Genomic DNA, 21,947 nt, shown 5'->3' on the forward strand with positions numbered 1-21,947 from the left:
TGTGTTTAAACTCATTTGCAAAATGAAAAACAAATAGTCAATTTGATTTATGATTTAAAAATAATTATAAAAATTAAAATACGATTCAAACTTTCGAGTTATATTTTAATATTTGAAAATATGTCTAACATAAAATTTAAAAGCTATTTTAGATTTAAAACAATAAAAATTTGTAAAAATAATTTTTAATCTTTTTTAATTTTTCACGAATTTTTAAAATTGTATTTAAAAACTATTTTGAAAATAATTATAATCATTTTTCATTTTTATAAGATTCGTTGTATCTTTGTTTTCAAAAATAAAAAAAATATATTTAAATTATATATCAAGCTAGAACAATAACATTTTCACTGTTTTAAAAACAATGATGGAAAACTTTAATACATTCTAACTTTCTTTCTCATTTTTAAAAAATGATTTCGAAAACATTTTTGTTCAAATTTATTCAAACGTTAGTTCATTACCACCCAATTGCCACATAAACCCAATTACTTCAGCTTCTTGAAACTGAATCGACCCGAACTTGACCCGTTTTACAGTGATGTTAACGTCTCCGGCCTCTTGATAAGTCTCCTCTTCTTCTACACTTGCTCTCATTCACTCTCCATCGAAATTCACAACTCAAATCCGGTCCGTTTTTACTTACTCTTCAGCTTTTTCTTTTTAAATTTTCTCGCAATAAATTCAAAATTTTCCGTCCAAAAACTTGAAAGAATTTAAAATTTTTCGATTCAGTTCATTAATTTATGCTCATTTTTTCAGCAGGTTATGTTGTTTAGGCATGTCCGAATCTTCCAGTGACTTCGTTTCAAATGGCTCTTGCTATTGCAGTTACACAATCATGTGGCTTGGTATTTTTTTATTTTTTTTTTCATTTTTCGCATTTTTATCAAGTTTTTAATGCAGTGAATGAGTTTAATTAGCAATGCTTTTAGTGATCAAGGAATCAATTTTTTTTTTTTTTTTGGGTTGTAGTGTTTGAGTAGAAAACAGTTGAGAAGTGTTGTAGTCTTTGAAGCTAAGAGAGGATACCGGAATGTTTTCGGTAGAAATATGAGGTAATTTGTGTGATATTTGTCATTTTAGACGCAGAAAAGTTACGGTTTTTATAATGCCATGGGAAGTGAGATTCGAGTTTTTATTGGTAGTGACTTTTGTTTGAAATTGGCTTTACTTGTTTCAGGTTTAGTAACTTCCTAGTATCTAAAGTATCGAGAATTTGTTATCGATCAAAGCATAAACATGCTGAAAAGTTGCTGGTGGAAGTAGTCAGATATGACTCGAAAAGCTTATCGGGTCGGTCTAAATTGTTTAATAAGGTAAATGTGTATGTATGTCAATTGGCAATGGTGTACTTGCTATGTTGATTGTTTATTGCAATAAATATTGAAGGTGAACGGATTATTTTGTTTTATCTTTTAAATTTCTTGTATTTTATTGTAGGTGCTCTTAAGATGAAATTATATTTTTGCTTTATTGAGTACACTCTCTGTCAGCAAAATGTGATGTAGTTGAAATCCTTAGGTGAAATAGCATGTTTTTATTGTTTTGGTATTTCTGTCTTCATTTATGGTTCTTCTGCTTTCTGATTGTATCCACTGCATGACTTGTTAAGGTCTCCAGCATTGATTTTAACTAGTACTGTGGCCTCATGTGATTCTGCTTCATATGTTAAGTCTCTGAAAAATTATAATATAGGTGCATTCTCTCATGTATTCTACTTCTTTGTTAGTTTCTTACTTGTCTCATCTATGTTATATAAATGGATGAAGTTGTATTAACATCATTATCTTAAAAATATATGGATGTGAAGGTTTTCGGACATAATTTTTTTAGCCAGACAACTTTTTTGGGGAAATATAAGTCCAATTATTTTCTATAAGTAGATGTTTGAAACAATGAGGTGTATGAAGCATATAACTCCGAGATTGTTAACACCTCTAACATCCATACGGTTTCAGTGAATATTAATGGTGCATGCATAAAGAGAAATTAAATGCCTAGCTCTGAATCTGGTCAGGGCCAATATAGTTATTCTAGTGTTTCTTGGTTCATAGGAATAATTATTGCTGTTGTTCTTGTTGTTTTATTATTATTCTTTGTGATTAATCTTCAGAGTTGTTTTCTGGGTGTTTTATAATTCCTAATATCAAAGTAACTGTTAATAAATTGCACTTTGGTTGCCTATAGGTACCAGTTCTAATGGGTTATAATGGTTTTAATGATTTAATTGAGAATGGAGGAGGTGAAAAGCAATCTGCTAAGAATCTTAAGGATGCTATGGATGATTTTGATGTTTCCTTGGCTTGTAAGAGGTTTCCATCCATCACGTTGGGTAACTCTCCTCCACTGGAGTTGTATGATGAGACCAAATGTAGCTCTGAAATGAGTAATCTTTTAGCAGCTCAAAGTGCATTTCTCCGCGTTTCTATGGGTGAGAATTGGGACATAGATCTAGATAGTTTCTCTGAAGCATGGCCTTCTCTGTGCCCTGGCCCTCCAAATGTGATATCTTCCATTGTTGGGGAAGAAAATTCAATTAATTTGCCTTTATCTTCTCAGTCCATGCCTCTGAAAATTGAAGAAAATTCAAACATTCCGGTTACTGTGGAGGAATCTTCTTCCAGTAAGCTTCAATCTCCACCAAGTGCTGCACCTGTTGAGTTATGGCTTGAGAGATGGATTAGTTGTGTGCCTGGATTAAGTAAGAGGCTCCGTGGTCAGCTGGAAAACTGTGGCTTGCACACTGTGGGTTCTTTTCAAGATTGTTTAGAAATTGCCTTTTAGACTCTTCCATTTGGAAAAAGACTTGGTTTCACATTGTTCTTTTTGTTTCCATGCAGTTGCGGAAACTACTACACCATTTTCCTCGGACCTATGCAGATTTACAGAATGCACAGATTGAAATTGATGATGGACAGTACTTTATTTTTGTTGGAAATGTGTTATCTTCCAGGTAATTGGATATAACCTGGAAAATATACTTATGCTATGACAGTAGGCACAAGTGGTTAAGACTTTTTTGCCTGGTCTTCCAGATATTTTATAATGAATGTCCAAGGTATCCAGGTAGTCTGGTGAGTTGAGGCTCAAGCCAGAAGGTGATCAACTTTAGCTTCTATGTGAATCGATGGAAGTTTAAAGAAAGATGCATTTCAAAACAATGATCAAACAAGCATAAGGTCTTGTTGCTATTGATAAGCATGCATGCTTCTTTGACATCCTATGTTGATAAATGGAGTTTGATAAATGGGTGTTGAAGATTATCATAGTAACTGATGTAGGAAGTATAGGATAGGTCTAAGGTTATTCAGTCTTTGATTTAATTATCTTGGGGATTTATTTATCAAGAATATTTTTAGAGTTTTATTTTTTTGTGAGTTGTTTCAGACTTTATTTTGTATTTGATTAGAACTAGGAGTCTATTCTATAAGCCTAGAGAATAGAGGCTTCAGTTATTATTTTGACATGCTTAATTCATGAAATAAATATGATTATTAGTTTTCACAATGGTCTTTTTGGGTTGTAGTGTTTGAGTAGAAAACAGTTGAGAAGTGTTGTAGTCTTTGAAGCTAAGAGAGGATACCGGAATGTTTTCGGTAGAAATATGAGGTAATTTGTGTGATATTTGTCATTTTAGACGCAGAAAAGTTACGGTTTTTATAATGCCATGGGAAGTGAGATTCGAGTTTTTATTGGTAGTGACTTTTGTTTGAAATTGGCTTTACTTGTTTCAGGTTTAGTAACTTCCTAGTATCTAAAGTATCGAGAATTTGTTATCGATCAAAGCATAAACATGCTGAAAAGTTGCTGGTGGAAGTAGTCAGATATGACTCGAAAAGCTTATCGGGTCGGTCTAAATTGTTTAATAAGGTAAATGTGTATGTATGTCAATTGGCAATGGTGTACTTGCTATGTTGATTGTTTATTGCGATAAATATTGAAGGTGAACGGATTATTTTGTTTTATCTTTTAAATTTCTTGTATTTTATTGTAGGTGCTCTTAAGATGAAATTATATTTTTGCTTTATTGAGTACACTCTCTGTCAGCAAAATGTGATGTAGTTGAAATCCTTAGGTGAAATAGCATGTTTTTATTGTTTTGGTATTTCTGTCTTCATTTATGGTTCTTCTGCTCTCTGATTGTATCCACTGCATGACTTGTTAAGGTCTCCAGCATTGATTTTAACTAGTACTGTGGCCTCATGTGATTCTGCTTCATATGTTAAGTCTCTGAAAAATTATAATATAGGTGCATTCTCTCATGTATTCTACTTCTTTGTTAGTTTCTTACTTGTCTCATCTGTGTTATAGAAATGGATGAAGTTGTATTAACATCATTATCTTAAAAATATATGGATGTCAAGGTTTTTGGACATAATTTTTTTTAGCCAGACAACATTTTTGGGGAAATATAAGTCCAATTATTTTCTATAAGTAGATGTTTGAAACAATGAGGTGTATGAAGCATATAACTCCGAGATTGTTAACACCTCTAACATCCATACGGTTTCAGTGAATAGTAATGGTGCATGCATAAAGAGAAATTAAATGCCTAGCTCTGAATCTGGTCAGGGCCAATATAGTTATTCTAGTGTTTCTTGGTTTATAGGAATAATTATTGCTGTTGTTCTTGTTGTTTTATTATTATTCTTTGTGATTAATCTTCAGAGTTGTTTTCTGGGTGTTTTATAATTCCTAATATCAAAGTAACTGTTAATAAATTGCACTTTGGTTGCCTATAGGTACCAGTTCTAATGGGTTATAACGGTTTTAATGATTTAATTGAGAATGGAGGGGGTGAAAAGCAATCTGCTAAGAATCTTAAGGATGCTATGGATGATTTTGATGTTTCCTTGGCTTGTAAGAGGTTTCCATCCATCACGTTGGGTAACTCTCCTCCACTGGAGTTGTATGATGAGACCAAATGTAGCTCTGAAATGAGTAATCTTTTAGCAGCTCAAAGTGCATTTCTCCGCGGTTCTATGGGTGAGAATTGGGACATAGATCTAGATAGTTTCTCTGAAGCATGGCCTTCTCTGTGCCCTGGCCCTCCAAATGTGATATCTTCCATTGTTGGGGAAGAAAATTCAATTAATTTGCCTTTATCTTCTCAGTCCATGCCTCTGAAAATTGAAGAAAATTCAAATATTCCAGTTACTGTGGAGGAATCTTCTTCCAGTAAGCTTCAAACTCCACCAAGTGCTGCACCTGTTGAGTTATGGCTTGAGAGATGGATTAGTTGTGTGCCTGGATTAAGTAAGAGGCTCCGTGGTCAGCTGGAAAACTGTGGCTTGCACACTGTGGGTTCTTTTCAAGATTGTTTAGAAATTGCCTTTTAGACTCTTCCATTTGGAAAAAGACTTGGTTTCACATTGTTCTTTTTGTTTCCATGCAGTTGCGGAAACTACTACACCATTTTCCTCGGACCTATGCAGATTTACAGAATGCACAGATTGAAATTGATGATGGACAGTACTTTATTTTTGTTGGAAATGTGTTATCTTCCAGGTAATTGGATATAACCTGGAAAATATACTTATGCTATGACAGTAGGCACAAGTGGTTAAGACTTTTTTGCCTGGTCTTCCAGATATTTTATAATGAATGTCCAAGGTATCCAGGTAGTCTGGTGAGTTGAGGCTCAAGCCAGAAGGTGATCAACTTTAGCTTCTATGTGAATCGATGGAAGTTTAAAGAAAGATGCATTTCGAAACAATGATCAAACAAGCATAAGGTCTTGTTGCTATTGATAAGCATGCATGCTTCTTTGACATCCTATGTTGATAAATGGAGTTTGATAAATGGGTGTTGAAGATTATCATAGTAACTGATGTAGGAAGTATAGGATAGGTCTAAGGTTATTCAGTCTTTGATTTAATTATCTTGGGGATTTATTTATCAAGAATATTTTTAGAGTTTTATTTTTTTGTGAGTTGTTTCAGACTTTATTTTGTATTTGATTAGAACTAGGAGTCTATTCTATAAGCCTAGAGAATAGAGGCTTCAGTTATTATTTTGACATGCTTAATTCATGAAATAAATATGATTATTAGTTTTCACAATGGATTTTCCGTCTCTCTCTTAATTCTTCTGGTTTTCTTCCATTTCTTTCTATTTTCCCTAGTCTATCCTTCTTTATTCTATCTATCTTCTATATTTTCTCTATTTCTACTTTCCATTCTTTATCTCTGGTACTGCATCAGTAACTCATCTATAATTGTTGTTTACACTTTTACAAAACTTCTTGTTTACTGTTATTGGCAGGTTCTTATTCTTTGACTAACACAGTACATAAAAATCATGAGATTTGTGAGGATTAATGTACTCATTAGTATCAGCTTTAGCTAGTGTTCTATATTGTTTGTTATGTTTGTGATGTGAATGTAACTTTTTATTGTTCATATTTTTATTACTTCATCTCTATATCTGATGTACTATTCCTGTTATCTTAAATACATTATAGCTTTTAGCACATCTACCTTTCAATGCTTAGATTTAGATATTGTAAATTTTATTTGTGCGGTATTCATATCCTCTCTCTCCTTGTCACACACACACAAACACACTTTTTAACATTCAATACATATACGCACATGCCCTCAGATACTTCATCACTTATGTATAAACTATGTCTATATTAATTGTTTGGTTGTGCTCATAGTAACTTTGGAGATTTTTAATTGTGAATGGTAAATTTTTTTCTGATATTAATTACATTTACCATTTCTCATGCAGGGGAATGAGAGCTGGCTGTTCTTTTTCATTTCTTGAGGTGATTGTTGGTTGTGAGGTAGCAGACATCAAAGTAACTTCTGAAGATATGGATGACGATATTGTTGTTGCTAGTGATAGAAAAAAGAAAATTTATTTGCATCTAAAGAGATTCTTCCGTGGCACTCGTTTTACAAGCATACCTTTTCTTAGAAGCATCGAGGGAAAGCATAAAGTGGGAGAGTTTGTGTGTGTTAGTGGTAAGGTAAGACTTTTGGTTTTCATTATTTTTGGCTGCTTTCTTTGGCCTATGTGGTTTGATTGATATTGGCCTCTGTTGTTACTCTACTCATTTATTGCTAAAGTGATGCCATCAATATCTAACCTACTTCAATTCGAAAGTATTGCTTTGCATCACTCATTGTGAGTAACTATTGTTAATAGTGGATGCTGTTAATAATTATGATAGAAATGGATAAAGTTGCTTCTGTGTCAATAGGTCCTTGGAATGTCGATGGATGTTGGGTATTCCTGCTTGTATATTATTTCTTATACATTTTAATAGTTTAAGGTCACCTTTAGGATAAGATGCACACTACTTTGGCGTGGGCTTTATATGCAGTTTCTGTGATTGCAGTCGGTATCAAATGGCGTGATTTGGCTGTTTTACTAACCAGTGGAGTAGGATAGTAATGACTAAAGTTGTTATACTTCTTTGTTTTGTGTGAAAGGAATTGCATTTTTCTACTGGGAGTTTCATTTTCAGATGTTACTATTTTTATTATGTATTGTATTTTTGCTGTTTTGACTACATTTCTTTCATGACTCATATAAAAATGTTGTGCTTTCTATATAGGTGAGGGCTATGCGGTCTAAAGATCACTATGAAATGAGGGAATACAATATTGATGTGTTGAAAGATGAAGATGATTTATCTCTTCTTGCAAAAGGGAGGCCTTATCCAATATACCCATCAAAAGGAGGCCTAAATCCAGATATTCTAAGGGACACAATAGCAAGGTTTGGGCCTTAAACCTGTTTACAATTTGAAATGAACTTTCATGGCAAACCATCTCTTTTGTCTGAACATGATTTTGGAGTATAATCTATTCGCTCCTGAATCTAACATATTTTTATTTTAGCAGACAATAGAGCTTTCTCTTTTTTGCCTGTTTGTATTATTGTACAATATTTTCTAATTTATTTTCAACTGGTACCATTTGCCTGTGATACAAGATTCTCCTCATGTTCATCTGTGGTACTATTTCTCTGGGTATGTATAAGAAGCTGTTTAACTCTAGCGATTATTGTTTTTGGCATTAATTGTGGCTACTTTGCATGCATCTCTTGAGTTCGGGTATAAAGTAATGCTTATTATAATTATTGATTTTGATCAGAAACTCTTACATTTGGGATTTGGTTTCTTGAAGTACTAATTTTAATTATGATGGCATTACTTCATTTTTTGATGTAAGTGAAGTATTGCGCAGTTTGCTTCTTTCCATTAGAACTTATGTAAGGATTCTTTATAAGAAATGTTCTGAGTCTAGCTGAGCATTTTCTCTGGTGGACCCAATGGTCCAGAATGGTTTTTTGATGAAAAATAAACAAAGTTTTGATATGGAATATGATCAAGATTTCAAGTTGTTTAACCCCATTGCTAATGATTCGGTAGTAGCATTAGATAGATGAAGCCTACTCTACTTTTAGGGTTTCAAGATCAGGTTTGCTGATTCTTTCAGCCTAACCAACTTAAAATACTGGGTGTCTTTACTGTTGGTTCAGTCTTACCAAATATTTGACCTGGTTTGGTGATCAATACGTGAATTGAATTCTTAGAATATGCAATCACAGTTGTTTTTCACTTTTACTAGTGCACTTACTTTAGTATCTCTCAAGTGCAGGAATAATTATTTATGTAATATGCTATATTTTTCTCTATTTCTCCAGTGCTTTGAACGTGTTGCCAGTTAATTTTGATCCCATTCCTAAAGAAGTCACTCAGGAATTCAAGCTTCTGAGTCTTTATGATGTAAGTGACTCTGCTTCCAATTCTTTTGGGTCGGTGAATTTTGTGGTGTACCATGGAGGTGTGATGCAGATTGAAAATATGGTCATGTTTTGGTTATATGCAATAGAACGTCTTGATTGCATTATGATTTTCATTAATAAAAACTTAACAGAAAAAAAAAGCTTGGATAATCTTATCTCATCTCATTGAAATAATTTCTTCTTACTACCATATTGTTCATAGTCAGAATATATATTGAATTTTCTTTAGCTTTGAAATTTTATATGAAAATAAGGTAATAAATATGCTTTATGACCGTAAGATGGCTGTTTTGGCATTTTAAAATGTCATAATTCTGAAGCAAAATTTTGTTGGTAAATAGATGACTGACTATAAAGTTTTTGCTCAGTATGATTTGGAGAAACAATGTAAAACATAATGGACGATGGAGCATATTACATTTAATTGCATTACCTGCGTATACAAGCTTGTGAGGCACTATATGTATTTGTATGCATATCTGTGTTTCTTTTCGGTTTCTGTATTTTTTTCAGTATAAAGATATGGAATTGTTAACAATGCAGGCATATGTTGGAATTCATCAGCCAAAGCATATAGATGAGGCTGATTTAGCTCGCAAAAGGCTTATATTTGATGAATTCTTCTACTTACAGGTGATTGTGTTTCGCGTTTATTGTTGAAGATTACATAGAACTTGAGGTTGTAGTTTTATTTTTGTTCTGTTGGTCATCCCTTCTATATGGATTCTAATTTTTAATTTTTTTGTTGTTGGTTACATAAAATCCTTTTCCATTTTGATATCTTTGATCTAGTGTTTTTCAATATATTTGCTTGTAATTTTCATGATATTGTTCATTTACAGTTCAAAAAATGTATTCAGAAGTACAAACCATATCTGAGTTTAGTATATTTGCTACTCAGTGTTTTATTCTTTTGTTCTCTCTCTCTCTCATTTGTTTCACACTTTAGAAAAAATGAAATTTGATCATTTTATTTTGGAGGAGATGAAACTTCGTAATTTTGAATATAAACTCATTCAATGTGTTGTTCATTATAGCTGTTAATCATTAATGTCAACTTCATGGGGTTGACTGCATGGATTCATATTTCTCATTCAGGGTTATCTAAAGTTAAAGTTTCAGCTAACCTTTCAGCTTTGGAAGTGTATTAGAATTTAGATCTATTACATCAACATCAAGGGCCTGAACTCTCACAGCTATAATCACATGTTAAACATTTAATTTATGCAGGAGCAAATCCGAGTTTCTTCATCATTTCCAGTCATTTACACTCAACTTACCAATTGTTTTTTCAATAGGGTGAAAACAGATAGGTTTGGTGATTGACATTTCAAATTATATGAATTTTGGACTTAATTTCTGATGAGCATGATTTTATCATATTATGGAGACTTCATTTTTTAGCTACTGTTTGCACCTATTATTTGTTCCTGTTATTTCAGTGTTTCATAATAAATCCTGTTGCTTCGGACGTAATATCTGAATACATCTGCTAACTATGGTTTATGCTTTTTTTAAATATTATTATTATTATTATTTTTTTTTTGGTTATTGGTCAATGGTCATCTACAGATAAGATTATCAATGTTGTCTTATTCCTGCAGTTGGCACGCTTATTCCAAATGCTTGAAGGTCTTGGTACACAACTAGAGAAAGATGGGTTGCTGGAGAAGTACAAAAAACCTCAACTGAATGCTGCTTATATCAAGGACTGGTCCAGCCTGACCAAGAAATTTCTGAAAGCTCTTCCGTATTCCCTTACTTCTAGTCAACTAAGGGCTGTTTCAGAAATTATATGGGACCTCAAGCGACCTGTCCCTATGAATAGGCTTTTGCAGGTATATAATTACGATACTGCTGTTCCTTAATGCCATCATAAAATGAAATCCCAGTTACCGGGAACTCAGGAAAGAGGGAAATAAAAGTGAAATGGCTGGTTCGATACAAACTTAGAATAAAGGAAATGAAAGAAGACATTTACATGAGGATTTGATATCCCTATTGGATGCACATTTGGTGACAAGGCCAATTCAAGGCATGAGCTTTAAAGCATTTTTTCATGCATTAGAAGAAAAATAAATTATAATTATCTTAATTAATAAAAACCTAGTCTTCTATCCAAAAAAAAATTAAAAAAAATAAAAATGAAAGAAATATAATCTTACACTAGCATTGAGCTGAAATTGTAATTCTGGTGACTTGTTTGGAATGTCCTGCTTTTACTGATATGCAAATGCTTCTTTTTCAGGGTGATGTTGGATGTGGAAAAACTGTGGTAGCTTTTTTAGCTTGCATGGAGGTTATTGGCTCTGGTTATCAGGTTGGTCATTGTAAATTTCTTATGCCATTCTACATATAATTTCAATAGCGTCTATTTTTCAGCATGGTAGCATTCATTGCCTTAACTCTCCTCTCTCTCTCTCTCTCTCTCTCTCTCTGTATGATTTAAAGAACAGTGCTGGGCTTGCAGTGGTTTACAACATTTACGATTTTGTAATGTATTAGTAGTTTTTATGTAGTTCAATTATGGTAAGATCCTTTGCCTCTATTGCAGGCAGCTTTTATGGTTCCAACCGAGTTGCTTGCTATCCAGCATTATGAGCACTTTCTTAATTTGCTGGAGAATATGGAGCAGGACACTTGTAAGCCTTCTATTGCTTTACTAACAGGTTCAACCCCACTAAAGCAATCCCGCATGATTCGTAAGGTATACATTGTTGTCCAGTATATTTGTTTGATGTTTATAATAATTTTTTCAGATTCTTATTATTGGGCTCATGAGTTGGGTTGACAGGATCTCCAATCGGGAGATATCTCTTTGGTCATTGGAACTCATAGTTTGATAGCTGAAAGTGTTGAGTTTCGTGCTTTACGCCTAGCCGTTGTAGATGAGCAACAGCGCTTTGGTGTTATCCAGAGAGGAAGATTTAACAGTAAGGTGGTCTGAATTTTTTGTATTGGACAACTTTTTTCTATTATTCTGTGAAAATATCTAATGAACTATATGATTTCATTGGACAATTTTACTTTGTTTGGATGATTAGCCTTTGCTGATGCATCATAGTTGTCTTAAAGCTGAGTTATCATTTCTCTTCCAAAATTTTTATGTCTTAAGCATTAAGTTGTGCATTTGTAACTTTTCTTTTTTTTAATCTGAATTATTGTTGTTGTTTCTCAAACAATAAGTAACCTATACTCTATGCTCTGAAAATTTGAAAAATTTCACTAATAGGAGCCCTTTGCCAGATTTCACATTTCCAATTGTCTAGTTAATGGCATGGGTTTGATAGTTTTCAAAGTTTTCCCTAAATGACTTATCTTGATAGGGAAATTTCATATCATTGGGCCTTTTAGTACAATCAAATAGAAAGCCACATGGTACCATGTACTACAAGCCCATACTATTCTTCTCTTCTATCTGTTGTGGGTCAAGAACCACTCATTCCTCTTATTCAAATGTATTTAATGGAGAAATCTCTATTTACTGATAGAAAAAGATTCATTTTACATCATATATATAAGGGATCCTGGTTCAGGTCATAGAACCAATGTCACTTGGTCATTATTAAACTGGCTGTAATAGCATATTAACTAGGAAACTTGACTAAAAGTTTTCTACCTATAGCTAAAAGAACTGTAAGGAGAAAAGTATTCAAGAAAGTGAATTGATTCATAATTTCTTAGATGTATTCTATCTTAGTAACTGAACCTTTCGGGAGTCCATTAATTGATGAGTATGCACATTTTCCTGTCTTCTATTGTATATGTTGGTATCCTGTCCTAAGCTCTACACAAAAGAACCAACTATCACCAATATGTTGAGTTTGGCGAGGACTTAAAACAACGATTTCCATCTCCATCGTCGTATAAGCAATGATTTTCTAATTCAGTCTTGTATTTAATTCTTGCTAGGATGGGAAATAGCAATTTAGTTTTCTTAATTCTTGCTCGGATGGGAAATAGCAATTTAGTTTTCTTAACTTTTCGGATGCATAACTATGCCAATAAGTTATCATTCTGTCATTACAATTTCCAGTGAGAATATAAAGAAAACGGAATAATCTGAAACTCCTGAGTCCTGACATCATCATATGTTCTTGCATTGTTGTTTCTGGTATTGAACCCTTTCCTTATTTGTGAATTTCATGACAATAGTTTCTCCTAGATTTTTACATTAATCAACATCTCAATGTTTCTATGATTTTGCAAAATCGTCAACTCTAACCTAAGGTTCTGAGTTTCCACTAATAAAATTAGATTTTAACTGATTTTAGAAAAACAAGACCATGAGCTTTTAATCTTGGAGGAAATGCTGCCATATTTTCAGCCTAGCACAGTTATCAATTTATGTTTAATTTATGCTCAGAAAGTGTTTGTCATTCCTGTACTGAAAGTGATTTATCCATTGGTAATATTCAGTCCATATTATTGTCCTCTCTATCCTGGAGTATAATATTGTTAAATGAGTTGATTGAGATGCCTAAATCTTGCAGTTATATAATACCTCTACAAGTTCAAGAGCAGAAACAGAAAATTCAGATGGGTCCTCAAAAGGTGATGGGCATATGGCCCCTCATGTTCTTGCCATGTCAGCCACTCCTATCCCGAGGACACTTGCTCTTGCCTTATATGGTGATATGTCCCTAACACAAGTAAGGGGACTTTGCTATTTTGTGTTTGGAAATCTCTGTAGTTCATATCATATCCAAATGGCTTATGGACTCCAATATACTGTATGTTTATTGTTAACAAGTTTCCGGATACCTTCTAATATATTGTTGATAAAATGAATTTTAGGTAATTGGCTGCCGAACTTTTTGGTAGCATGAGCTAAGTTATTTAACCTGGAGATGTAACATTTCCTAGAACTGAATTGAAGCATTTTATCAGAAAGGGATGTCCTGGTTAAACTCAATTTTTTAACCTGAAATCATTATGTAGTATGCTAATGCTAAAAATTCCATATTAAGAGAGGATGTGTCTGACAAAATTCCTAATAAAGATAATACATGAGCAGATTTGATAGAGTTTGACATTTTTGAGACTAAAGCTCCTTCTAGCTGTGGGTTAAGTTTGTTGCCTTTCTTCTTGAATAAAATTGACTGCAAATCTGATTTTTGGACCCTATAAGTTCTTACTTTTTGCCTTCTAAGGGACCTTATTTGGTTTCTGTAATGACAGATAACTGACTTACCTCCTGGAAGAAAACCAGTTAAAACCTACATTATTGAAGGGAATGATAATGGCTTTGAGGACGTCTACAAGGTAATGGTCTTATCTCATTGTATCCTATCTACATATTAGTGGAGATTGAGTGGGTGTTTTTGTTTCCATTTTCTTGTTGCTGTTATTTTACCCCTTTGGCCTCTCTTGTGTGCTTTCCTTTTACTTGCAGGGTGCCCATTTTCTATATATTTGAGATTATTGATTACCTTGAAAAACCCTATATAAAATCCAACTTACATCTCTTTATTTCTTTGAAGAAGGGTGCTAACTGTTACATACTATCTCCAAGAACATTGCCAGAGGAAATAATCTAGAGATAGAGGCTTAGATGTTTATGTACTTATTTACCTTTTTGGTTACGTAGTTATGGAAGTATGTCTTTATATCTTCATTTCTGTAGTTGAAGGATTTATTTTTGTTGATTTGAAGATCTTCTGGTGATTTAATTGTTTCAATTAATGATAGAGCCGTGACTTCCTTTTTCTTGTTTGAATTATTATCTGAATCTGTAGATATTACGTGTGACAGATGATGCTTGATGAATTAGAATCAGGAGGAAAAGTGTATCTGGTGTATCCAGTAATTGAACAATCTGAGCAATTGCCTCTACTTCGTGCTGCTTCTGCAGACCTTGGAACTATATCAGCCAGGTTTAAGAATTTCAGCTGCGGATTGTTACATGGGAGAATGAAGAGTGATGAAAAAGATGAAGCATTAAGACGGTTTAGATCTGGAGAAACACATATTCTGCTTTCTACTCAAGTAATTGAAATAGGTGTTGATGTTCCAGATGCATCTATGATGGTTGTTATGAATGCTGAGAGATTTGGAATGGCTCAGTTACACCAACTTAGAGGACGAGTTGGACGTGGAGAGAGGGAATCTAAATGCATATTAGTTGCATCTAGCACTAATAGCCTAAACCGGCTGAACGTGCTGGAGAAGTCTTCAGATGGATTTTACTTGGCAAATATGGATCTTCTTCTGCGTGGACCTGGTGACTTGCTTGGCAAAAAACAGTCGGGACACCTTCCAGAATTTCCTATTGCAAGATTGGAAATTGATGGGAATATTTTACAAGATGCGCATTTAGCTGCCCTGGTAAATATTATCCTTCTCAGCCTCGTAATTTGGCTTTTTTGTTTTAACTTTTACTTCTCAGTAAATAGATGTCACTTCTTATATAGTATCTGATTGCCTGCTATTTTTAAGTAAATAGACGTGGTTTCTTATATGAATTGAGATATTCTCATTAGCCTAAGTGGCTGAAGGTTCTAAAAGTTCCTTTTAGAGGAAGTTTAGATGAAAAAAGTTACAGAATTGGATGTAGGACTAAAGCTATTCACGATTCAAAATGAGGAAGCTTTGAACTAGGGCCAAACAGTCCACCCTTTAGTTGTACTCTATTCTGCTCAGTTAGCAATCTCCACTGAGTGGTGTTTAATCAATCTGAAAAAGCTCTATTCCTATGGTTCCCATACCTTAAGCAAGCATAACCGCTTTTTTATTTTATTTTACACGTATAACAACTACAGTTTGCACATGGTTTATGAAATCAATCTGCAATGATCTTTTAATGAGATTATTCCCCATTCCACTTTACGATAATGCTGCTTTCCACCAGCTGAAGGAGCCACATTAAATAGTAGTGTCTGGAATTAAGAATCTTAGTACATTAAAGCACTTCAAAGAAAGATATTGCTCTCAAGCTTTTGCTGTTGGAAACTTCCAAGAATCTAATCAACTTTAATGAATATTAAAGGGAGACCGAGAAGAGCGAGAAAAGCCAGAGAGAATTCCAGGGAGAAATAATTCTATTTTGTATTTCGTACAATTCTTGGGATCTCTTTTCACCATTCAAGGTCATTCATTAAATTCAGGTTCATCCATTGATAATGCTCTATGTCTTGCTGGGAAGCCTGATACGCAACTCATGTTGTCTTGTGTCCATTCCATATCTGTTAGTTCAAATAATATTTCATCGATGCTTGGATTTATGATTTTAACAATGAATTGTTTTGTTCATACGCAGAAAATTTTGAGTGATTCAAATGATCTAGAGCGATTTCCAGCACTTAAAGCAGAGCTTAGCATGCGACAGCCACTGTCTCTTTTTGGTGATTGAAGTAGAGCTCTAACAGAGCCCAAAGTTTATATCGTCCAGACAATAATTATTCAAAACAAGAGCATTTCATGCCACAGCATCTTGCCCAGTTTTTGTGCAGTTAAATTCATAATATCTTTTGGTAGTTGTAATTCTGTTCATAATGTAATGCTTATGGTTTTAAAATTCCATTTATCAACTTTCTAGTGATAAGCCCCAAAACTTCAATGTTGTATTTTCTTTGTCCATTATATATATTTGAAATTTTAACTATAGGGAAGTTCCCTAACATTCAAACTATTTATAATTTTTTTTTTTTTAAGTAATCGGGTTGTTTGAGTCAATTTGCGCGTACTTTAACTAATCTCCAAGGTTTATTGAACACCTTACAAGCTCAAAGGATCAGGTAAGTCACAATGTTATTGTAGTAAGTGACCCTAAGGTTTAAACACAGGAACTCAAGAAAATGAGCAAACCTCTTTAATCGTCAGGCCAATCCTTTGGGGTTAATTATTTATAATTTTAACGAGATTCAGTTACGTTATTGGATAATATTACCTCGCAATTGGACCATGATTGATGGTCTAATTTGGAGTAAAACTACTCTAATATTGTAATAAAATCTCACAATTGCAAGCAACATTGTCCTAGTATTGTAATAAAATTGATTACATCCGTTGAAAGCGCCCTTTTGTCTTGAGTTCGAGTTGTATTCCAGAGTGGCTAATTACCATATATATATTACCGACTATGACTTTATTAAAGAATGAAATTAGATACCAAACTTCACCACTTATGTTACATCCTATAAAAAGTTTCTCTCTCTAACATCATATGGTATTTGATTTATAGATAAAATAAACCCTAAAAGTGAACACAACAACAAAATAGTGGCAACCCTTTTGCATGGTACAAATCAAAATCATTAATCAATAGAAATCAAATCAAATCACATAATCTAACCCAATCTAATCTCCTCAGTAATTAAAAAATCTTATCACTTAATTATAATCCCCAATTGGAATGAATAGAAATACACACAAAATCAAACAAATGGGGTCCCCATGTAATCCACTAAAGTTACAAAACATGGCATGATCCATGGACCATCCAATCAAAATTAAAAGACAAACCGACAAGTGGGTCCGGACCCGGTTCCCTACCCAATCATAAAAAATGGGGTCCCTTGAGTCTCCATGTTCATGAGTTGTCTCACCCAAACCCTAACCCTAATGATGAACAAAGGGTTTTGCCACACTTGGACAAAAGCAAAAAAAAAAAAAAAATTGAAAAGAGAAGACCTTTTTTCTCTCTTCTTTTTGCCATGTATTTTCTCAATAGTTTTTCTTTGCTCCCCACTCCTTGAAAAGTTGTGTCTAGTTCCTGTGGTTACATGATCTGACATTTCACCAGCATTTGTACAATTTTTACTGCACATTTTTTTAAGCTTTTTGTTGCCCAATATAATATGTTTGTGATTTGTGATGTTCATCTTCTAGTAGGATGAATGTGTCATCACTCTTGAGGGCGTGATCTGGGTTCCAATCATATGATCCCACGTGGGTCTGTCAGATTTTGGATGGGGATTAGATTTCTTTGGTCATATCATAGATATGGGTTTGTGTTTAGTTTAATTAAACTATTAAGGTAGCTTAATTCTGTCTGAACGTCGGGTCATACAATAGATAGTTAAGGGTATGACTATTTTTATTAACAATTAAAAAAAAGGATTTAATTCAAAAATTTTTAGATAATATATCTAAAAATATTTATTGCACCACCCATAAATAATTATAAGAAAATTAAATAACATTAAAGATTTCAGCAGCATAAGAAGAAAACTCTTATACATTATCATATTGTTGCGGTCAACGTTTGATCTCAAAGACATGAAAAATGTTTATGGAAAGTTTGGGCTTTTATTATCTGATAAATAATCAAATCTATACAAAAGCTGTTGATATTCTATATTTTCTTCAGGATATCTTCATGTAAAACCATTTAATCGTGATATGGTCCAAATAGACTGCAACTAAATTGACTGTCATTGTACATATCAGTACTTTAGATTTTGGGTATCTTTCTTAGATTTTAGATATCTTTCTTAGATACAGTACTAATTGGCCGTCATGCAAAATGTCTAAGACCTTAACCATTGGAATGAATTATCTAAAAGTCTTGTATTCGAGACTTAGTAGTAACTACCAATTATATTTGTGATTTATAAAATGTTTAATGTATTCTCAAAATTAAACCTTTTGAGCTTGTAGAGTGTTTAGTGGGTCATAGGAATTAAACCCTAGTCATAAAAAAAATTAGCAATAAAATATATTTGTGGTTTACCTGATCTATTGAGTTTGTAGGGTGTTCAGTGAGTCTCAGGACTAAACAATTGGCATAAAGAAAATTAGCAATAAAATTTGGAAAATTAAATGTTTGGTCTACTAATTAAATTATAAGAATTTTACATAGAATCTAGAATAATAATTCAATAATAAAAGAAGAATTATGAATAACATTGAAAGAAATAGTTGGCTTTACTTCATTTGTGGGTTCTTAGACATACCCACCCACTAATTATTATTTTTTTCTTCTAAATATCATTCATTTGTAGCCCACACATATACTTTTATACCTTATAAGATTTTTTTTTTGGCATGTCAAATCAATAAATCACTAATTTGATTGTCAAAGATTTAATTTCAATGACCAAATGAGCTTGTGGGTATTAAGATTGTGGTTGCTAGCTAGATCTCACTCTCATCATGTATAAAATCAAACCACAAACAATTTGAGCCTTTTTTTTTTTTTTTTTTATAATTACTCTTTAATATTAACCACTTATTTTCTTTTGGGCATAAAATTATTCTCTATCATAATCAAAATCTTTTAGGTAAGAATATATAAATCCCACAACTTATGATTAATGGATAATAATTAAAAATAAAATAAAAAAACTATATATTGGTCACACAACATGATACTATACATCATAATTAAGACTTGGTGAATTTTAGATTACCAAATTCATTGTAATAACAAATTCCATTCTTGATGATTAAAGAAAAGTGGTCCATAATATAAATTATTATAAAGTACATAAAGTTAGGAAGAGCAAGGGGGGGATCTATTGATATATATTATATATAATGAATCATGACTGGGGTTTTATTATTATAATTATAATATAAAGAATTTGATAGTCATGATGTCATGATTTAACAAGTTTATTGTATTGTATTGTATGGTAGTCATAATTTTTAGTGACTTTCAATAACTTTTTTTAGGTTTTGTCTAATAAGTTTTAGTTGAATAAGATCTTGATAGAAATCATTGATACCCAAGAAAGGTTTTTTTTTTGATTAATTTTATATTTGTTTTGTTTTTAACTTTTGACTATTGATAGGTAAAAGTTGGTGATTTTAAAGATAAGTTAAAGTTATGCACATCTTAATCTTTGTATTTAAGAACATATATACGCCCATTGGAGTTAGTTATACTAAGGAGGCTTGTATTTGAGTCACGGGAGAAGTAATTATGCGGTTTACCCAAAAACAAAGAAAGATATTAAGAGAAAAAAATTGTTAAAATTAAAAAAAAAAAAATATTCTATAAGAAGGAAGATTCCAAGAATCATAAAGAAACATCTTTCTAATTTATATTATAGCCAAATTAAGATTGGATAAAGTATTAACAGTTGTATTAAGTAACTTGAAAAAAAAAAAAAAAAGTTGAGAACAAATAATTTATTGCTATTTTTATATGGATAAATTTTATATATGAATAATTCATTGAATAAGTTGTTTTAGGTTTACATATTTGGAGAAAGTTTTAATATTTGAGTTTTTCTCATTATTATTATTTTTATTTAGCTTATTTAAGTGTTGAAATATTTGAGTTTTTATTTTATTTTTAAACGGTAAAACCCTTTTTAGGTAATTTATGATATTTTTTTTATTTTTTACAATTTTAACCAAACAATTAATTAATTTCTTTGTAAAAATTCTATAATTGTAAGATCTACTATGATATGCTCTACTTGAAAGAATCTACCAAACAGACAATTGTTATTTTAAATAACTGTTTCTAACTCATTTTTTTAAGCTCGTTAAATTACATTAACCAAATCAATGGCCAAGAATTTATATTATGAATTTATGTCATGATCTTGTATTATAATAATCTTATTATTATAAAATTCATTTGAAAAGGTTTTGATATATAGTTTTTAAAATCATTAATTTGCATCAATTTGATTTTTAACAATGATTTATTATTATTATTGAGATTCATGAATTATAAATTAGGATATATATACAAGTTGAAATAAAAAAAATATTCTTGGTGCAAGAGTTACTTTTACTAATTAATTTGCATGTTTTTTGTGCCAAATCAAATTTCTTGGAAGTGAAAACATGCCATTGGATGCATAGAAAATTAAAAAAAAAAGTATAAATTAATTGAAACAAATTCAAAGAAAGAGTTGTTGGAATTTGGAAAGGGAGCAATCAGAATCCACACTAATAATGTAAAAATTTATTAATGATTAATTATTAATTAATAGACTGAAAAGCACTTTAATTAATTAATTTGTTTGTTGTACAAACAACCAAAATGCTTTTGTGTTAATTAAATTCATGTTACTTTTTTTTCCATCAAATAAATTTACTCTTCAATAATGTCAGCATAAATTATACTGAAAAGCTCTTTGTTTTTGGCAACAACCAAAATACTTTTGTGTTAAATTCATGATACTTTTCATCAGAAATTATTAATTACTCTTCAAAATAATAAATAAAAATTAAAAGCCAGATGATGACCCATTTAGGTTTAGCAAACTTCATTAATGTTTCTGAAAAGTATTTATTATGTTTGGAAATTACATTAAATGTGTTTGTAAGTGAGTTAATAATTAATTAATGTTTTTTTAATTACTTATAATGAAATTAATATTTCTAAGTACCAAAGGTTTATTTATTTTCTCCTTATTTAGTATTAAATTCATTTACTTGACTTTCTCCCATAAATAAAAAGTGTATCATGCCTAAATTTAACTCGAGTATACCGTGGTGGAGAAATTGACTTGAGAAGAAAAGAGGGATTTTAGTTGTAAAATATCTAACGAAACCATTATTAGAACTAATATCTCAATATTCAAAGAGAAAAATATCAAACATTTGAAATTTCTTTTGACTTTGAGGTACTCACTAAATCGTAGACGTTGTAGAAGCATATCATGTGCTTTACCATTTGGCTAACTTCTCGCGAGTCTATTATTTTCTAAAACAAATTAATTAACGTTCGAGAATGATCATTTACGGATGTTAATGATCGGTTTGAATAAGTTGTACCCTAAAATTAAAAATCAATGGAAAAAATAAGGAAATGGCTTGAAATTAGTAGGCATCAAATTACGCAAGTCAAGGGTGAAGGGCCCAAACGTCAGATTCAAGTTATTCAGAATTGAGTTGAAATTAAAAGTAAACCAACCCCTTCAATAAGCAAAAGATTGACTCAACCCTAAAGTTTTGATTATTTAAGTCAAACCCTTGAAAATTTGCCAAATCTAAGTTGATAATTGATGCTTACTATTTTATCTAAGTCAACCTTTATTAATATCTCAATAATTTCTTTTAAGAAAATGGTAAGCTCGATTTAAGATTTAAGTCAATATTATAATTAGAATAATAATATTAATTTGAAATAATTGATTATCTAATTAAAAATTCAGGAAAAAAAATTATATACATATATGTATACAAATGTCCAAAAAAACCTCTTGAGAATCATTATAAATATTTCTATTATTAGTTTCAATAAATTTTTTATATATTAATAGTAGAATTAAGGT

At 31.8% G+C, this 21,947-nt stretch overlaps 1 protein-coding gene across 2 annotated transcripts; it reads left to right on the top strand.

Annotated features, from left to right (window-relative positions):
• The first annotated feature begins 383 nt into the window (after positions 1–383).
• On the top strand, positions 384–16,338 carry LOC116127409 (ATP-dependent DNA helicase homolog RECG, chloroplastic). 2 transcript variants are annotated; one of them, XM_031413057.1, is made up of 20 exons: positions 384–630; positions 766–851; positions 976–1,058; positions 1,184–1,319; positions 2,191–2,626; positions 4,871–4,890; positions 5,118–5,303; positions 5,399–5,511; positions 6,739–6,979; positions 7,571–7,734; positions 8,665–8,746; positions 9,310–9,399; positions 10,371–10,604; positions 11,015–11,086; positions 11,321–11,473; positions 11,561–11,704; positions 13,260–13,418; positions 13,948–14,031; positions 14,521–15,093; positions 16,025–16,338. In XM_031413057.1, exons 2-20 carry the CDS (start codon positions 813–815, stop codon positions 16,115–16,117), a joined length of 3,102 nt encoding a protein of 1,033 aa, XP_031268917.1. In that variant the 5' UTR covers positions 384–630; positions 766–812; the 3' UTR covers positions 16,118–16,338. The 2 variants fall into 2 exon arrangements, with proteins under 2 accessions (XP_031268917.1, XP_031268916.1); XM_031413056.1 differs by lacking the exons at positions 384–630; positions 766–851; positions 976–1,058; positions 1,184–1,319; positions 2,191–2,626 and adding exons at positions 3,535–3,612; positions 3,738–3,873 and having other exon boundaries at positions 4,746–5,303.
• Positions 16,339–21,947: the final 5,609 nt, after the last annotated feature.

The sequence above is a fragment of the Pistacia vera genome, unplaced genomic scaffold (assembly GCF_008641045.1).
Source record: "Pistacia vera cultivar Batoury unplaced genomic scaffold, PisVer_v2 Contig190, whole genome shotgun sequence".
Classification (NCBI taxonomy): Eukaryota; Viridiplantae; Streptophyta; class Magnoliopsida; order Sapindales; family Anacardiaceae; genus Pistacia; species Pistacia vera.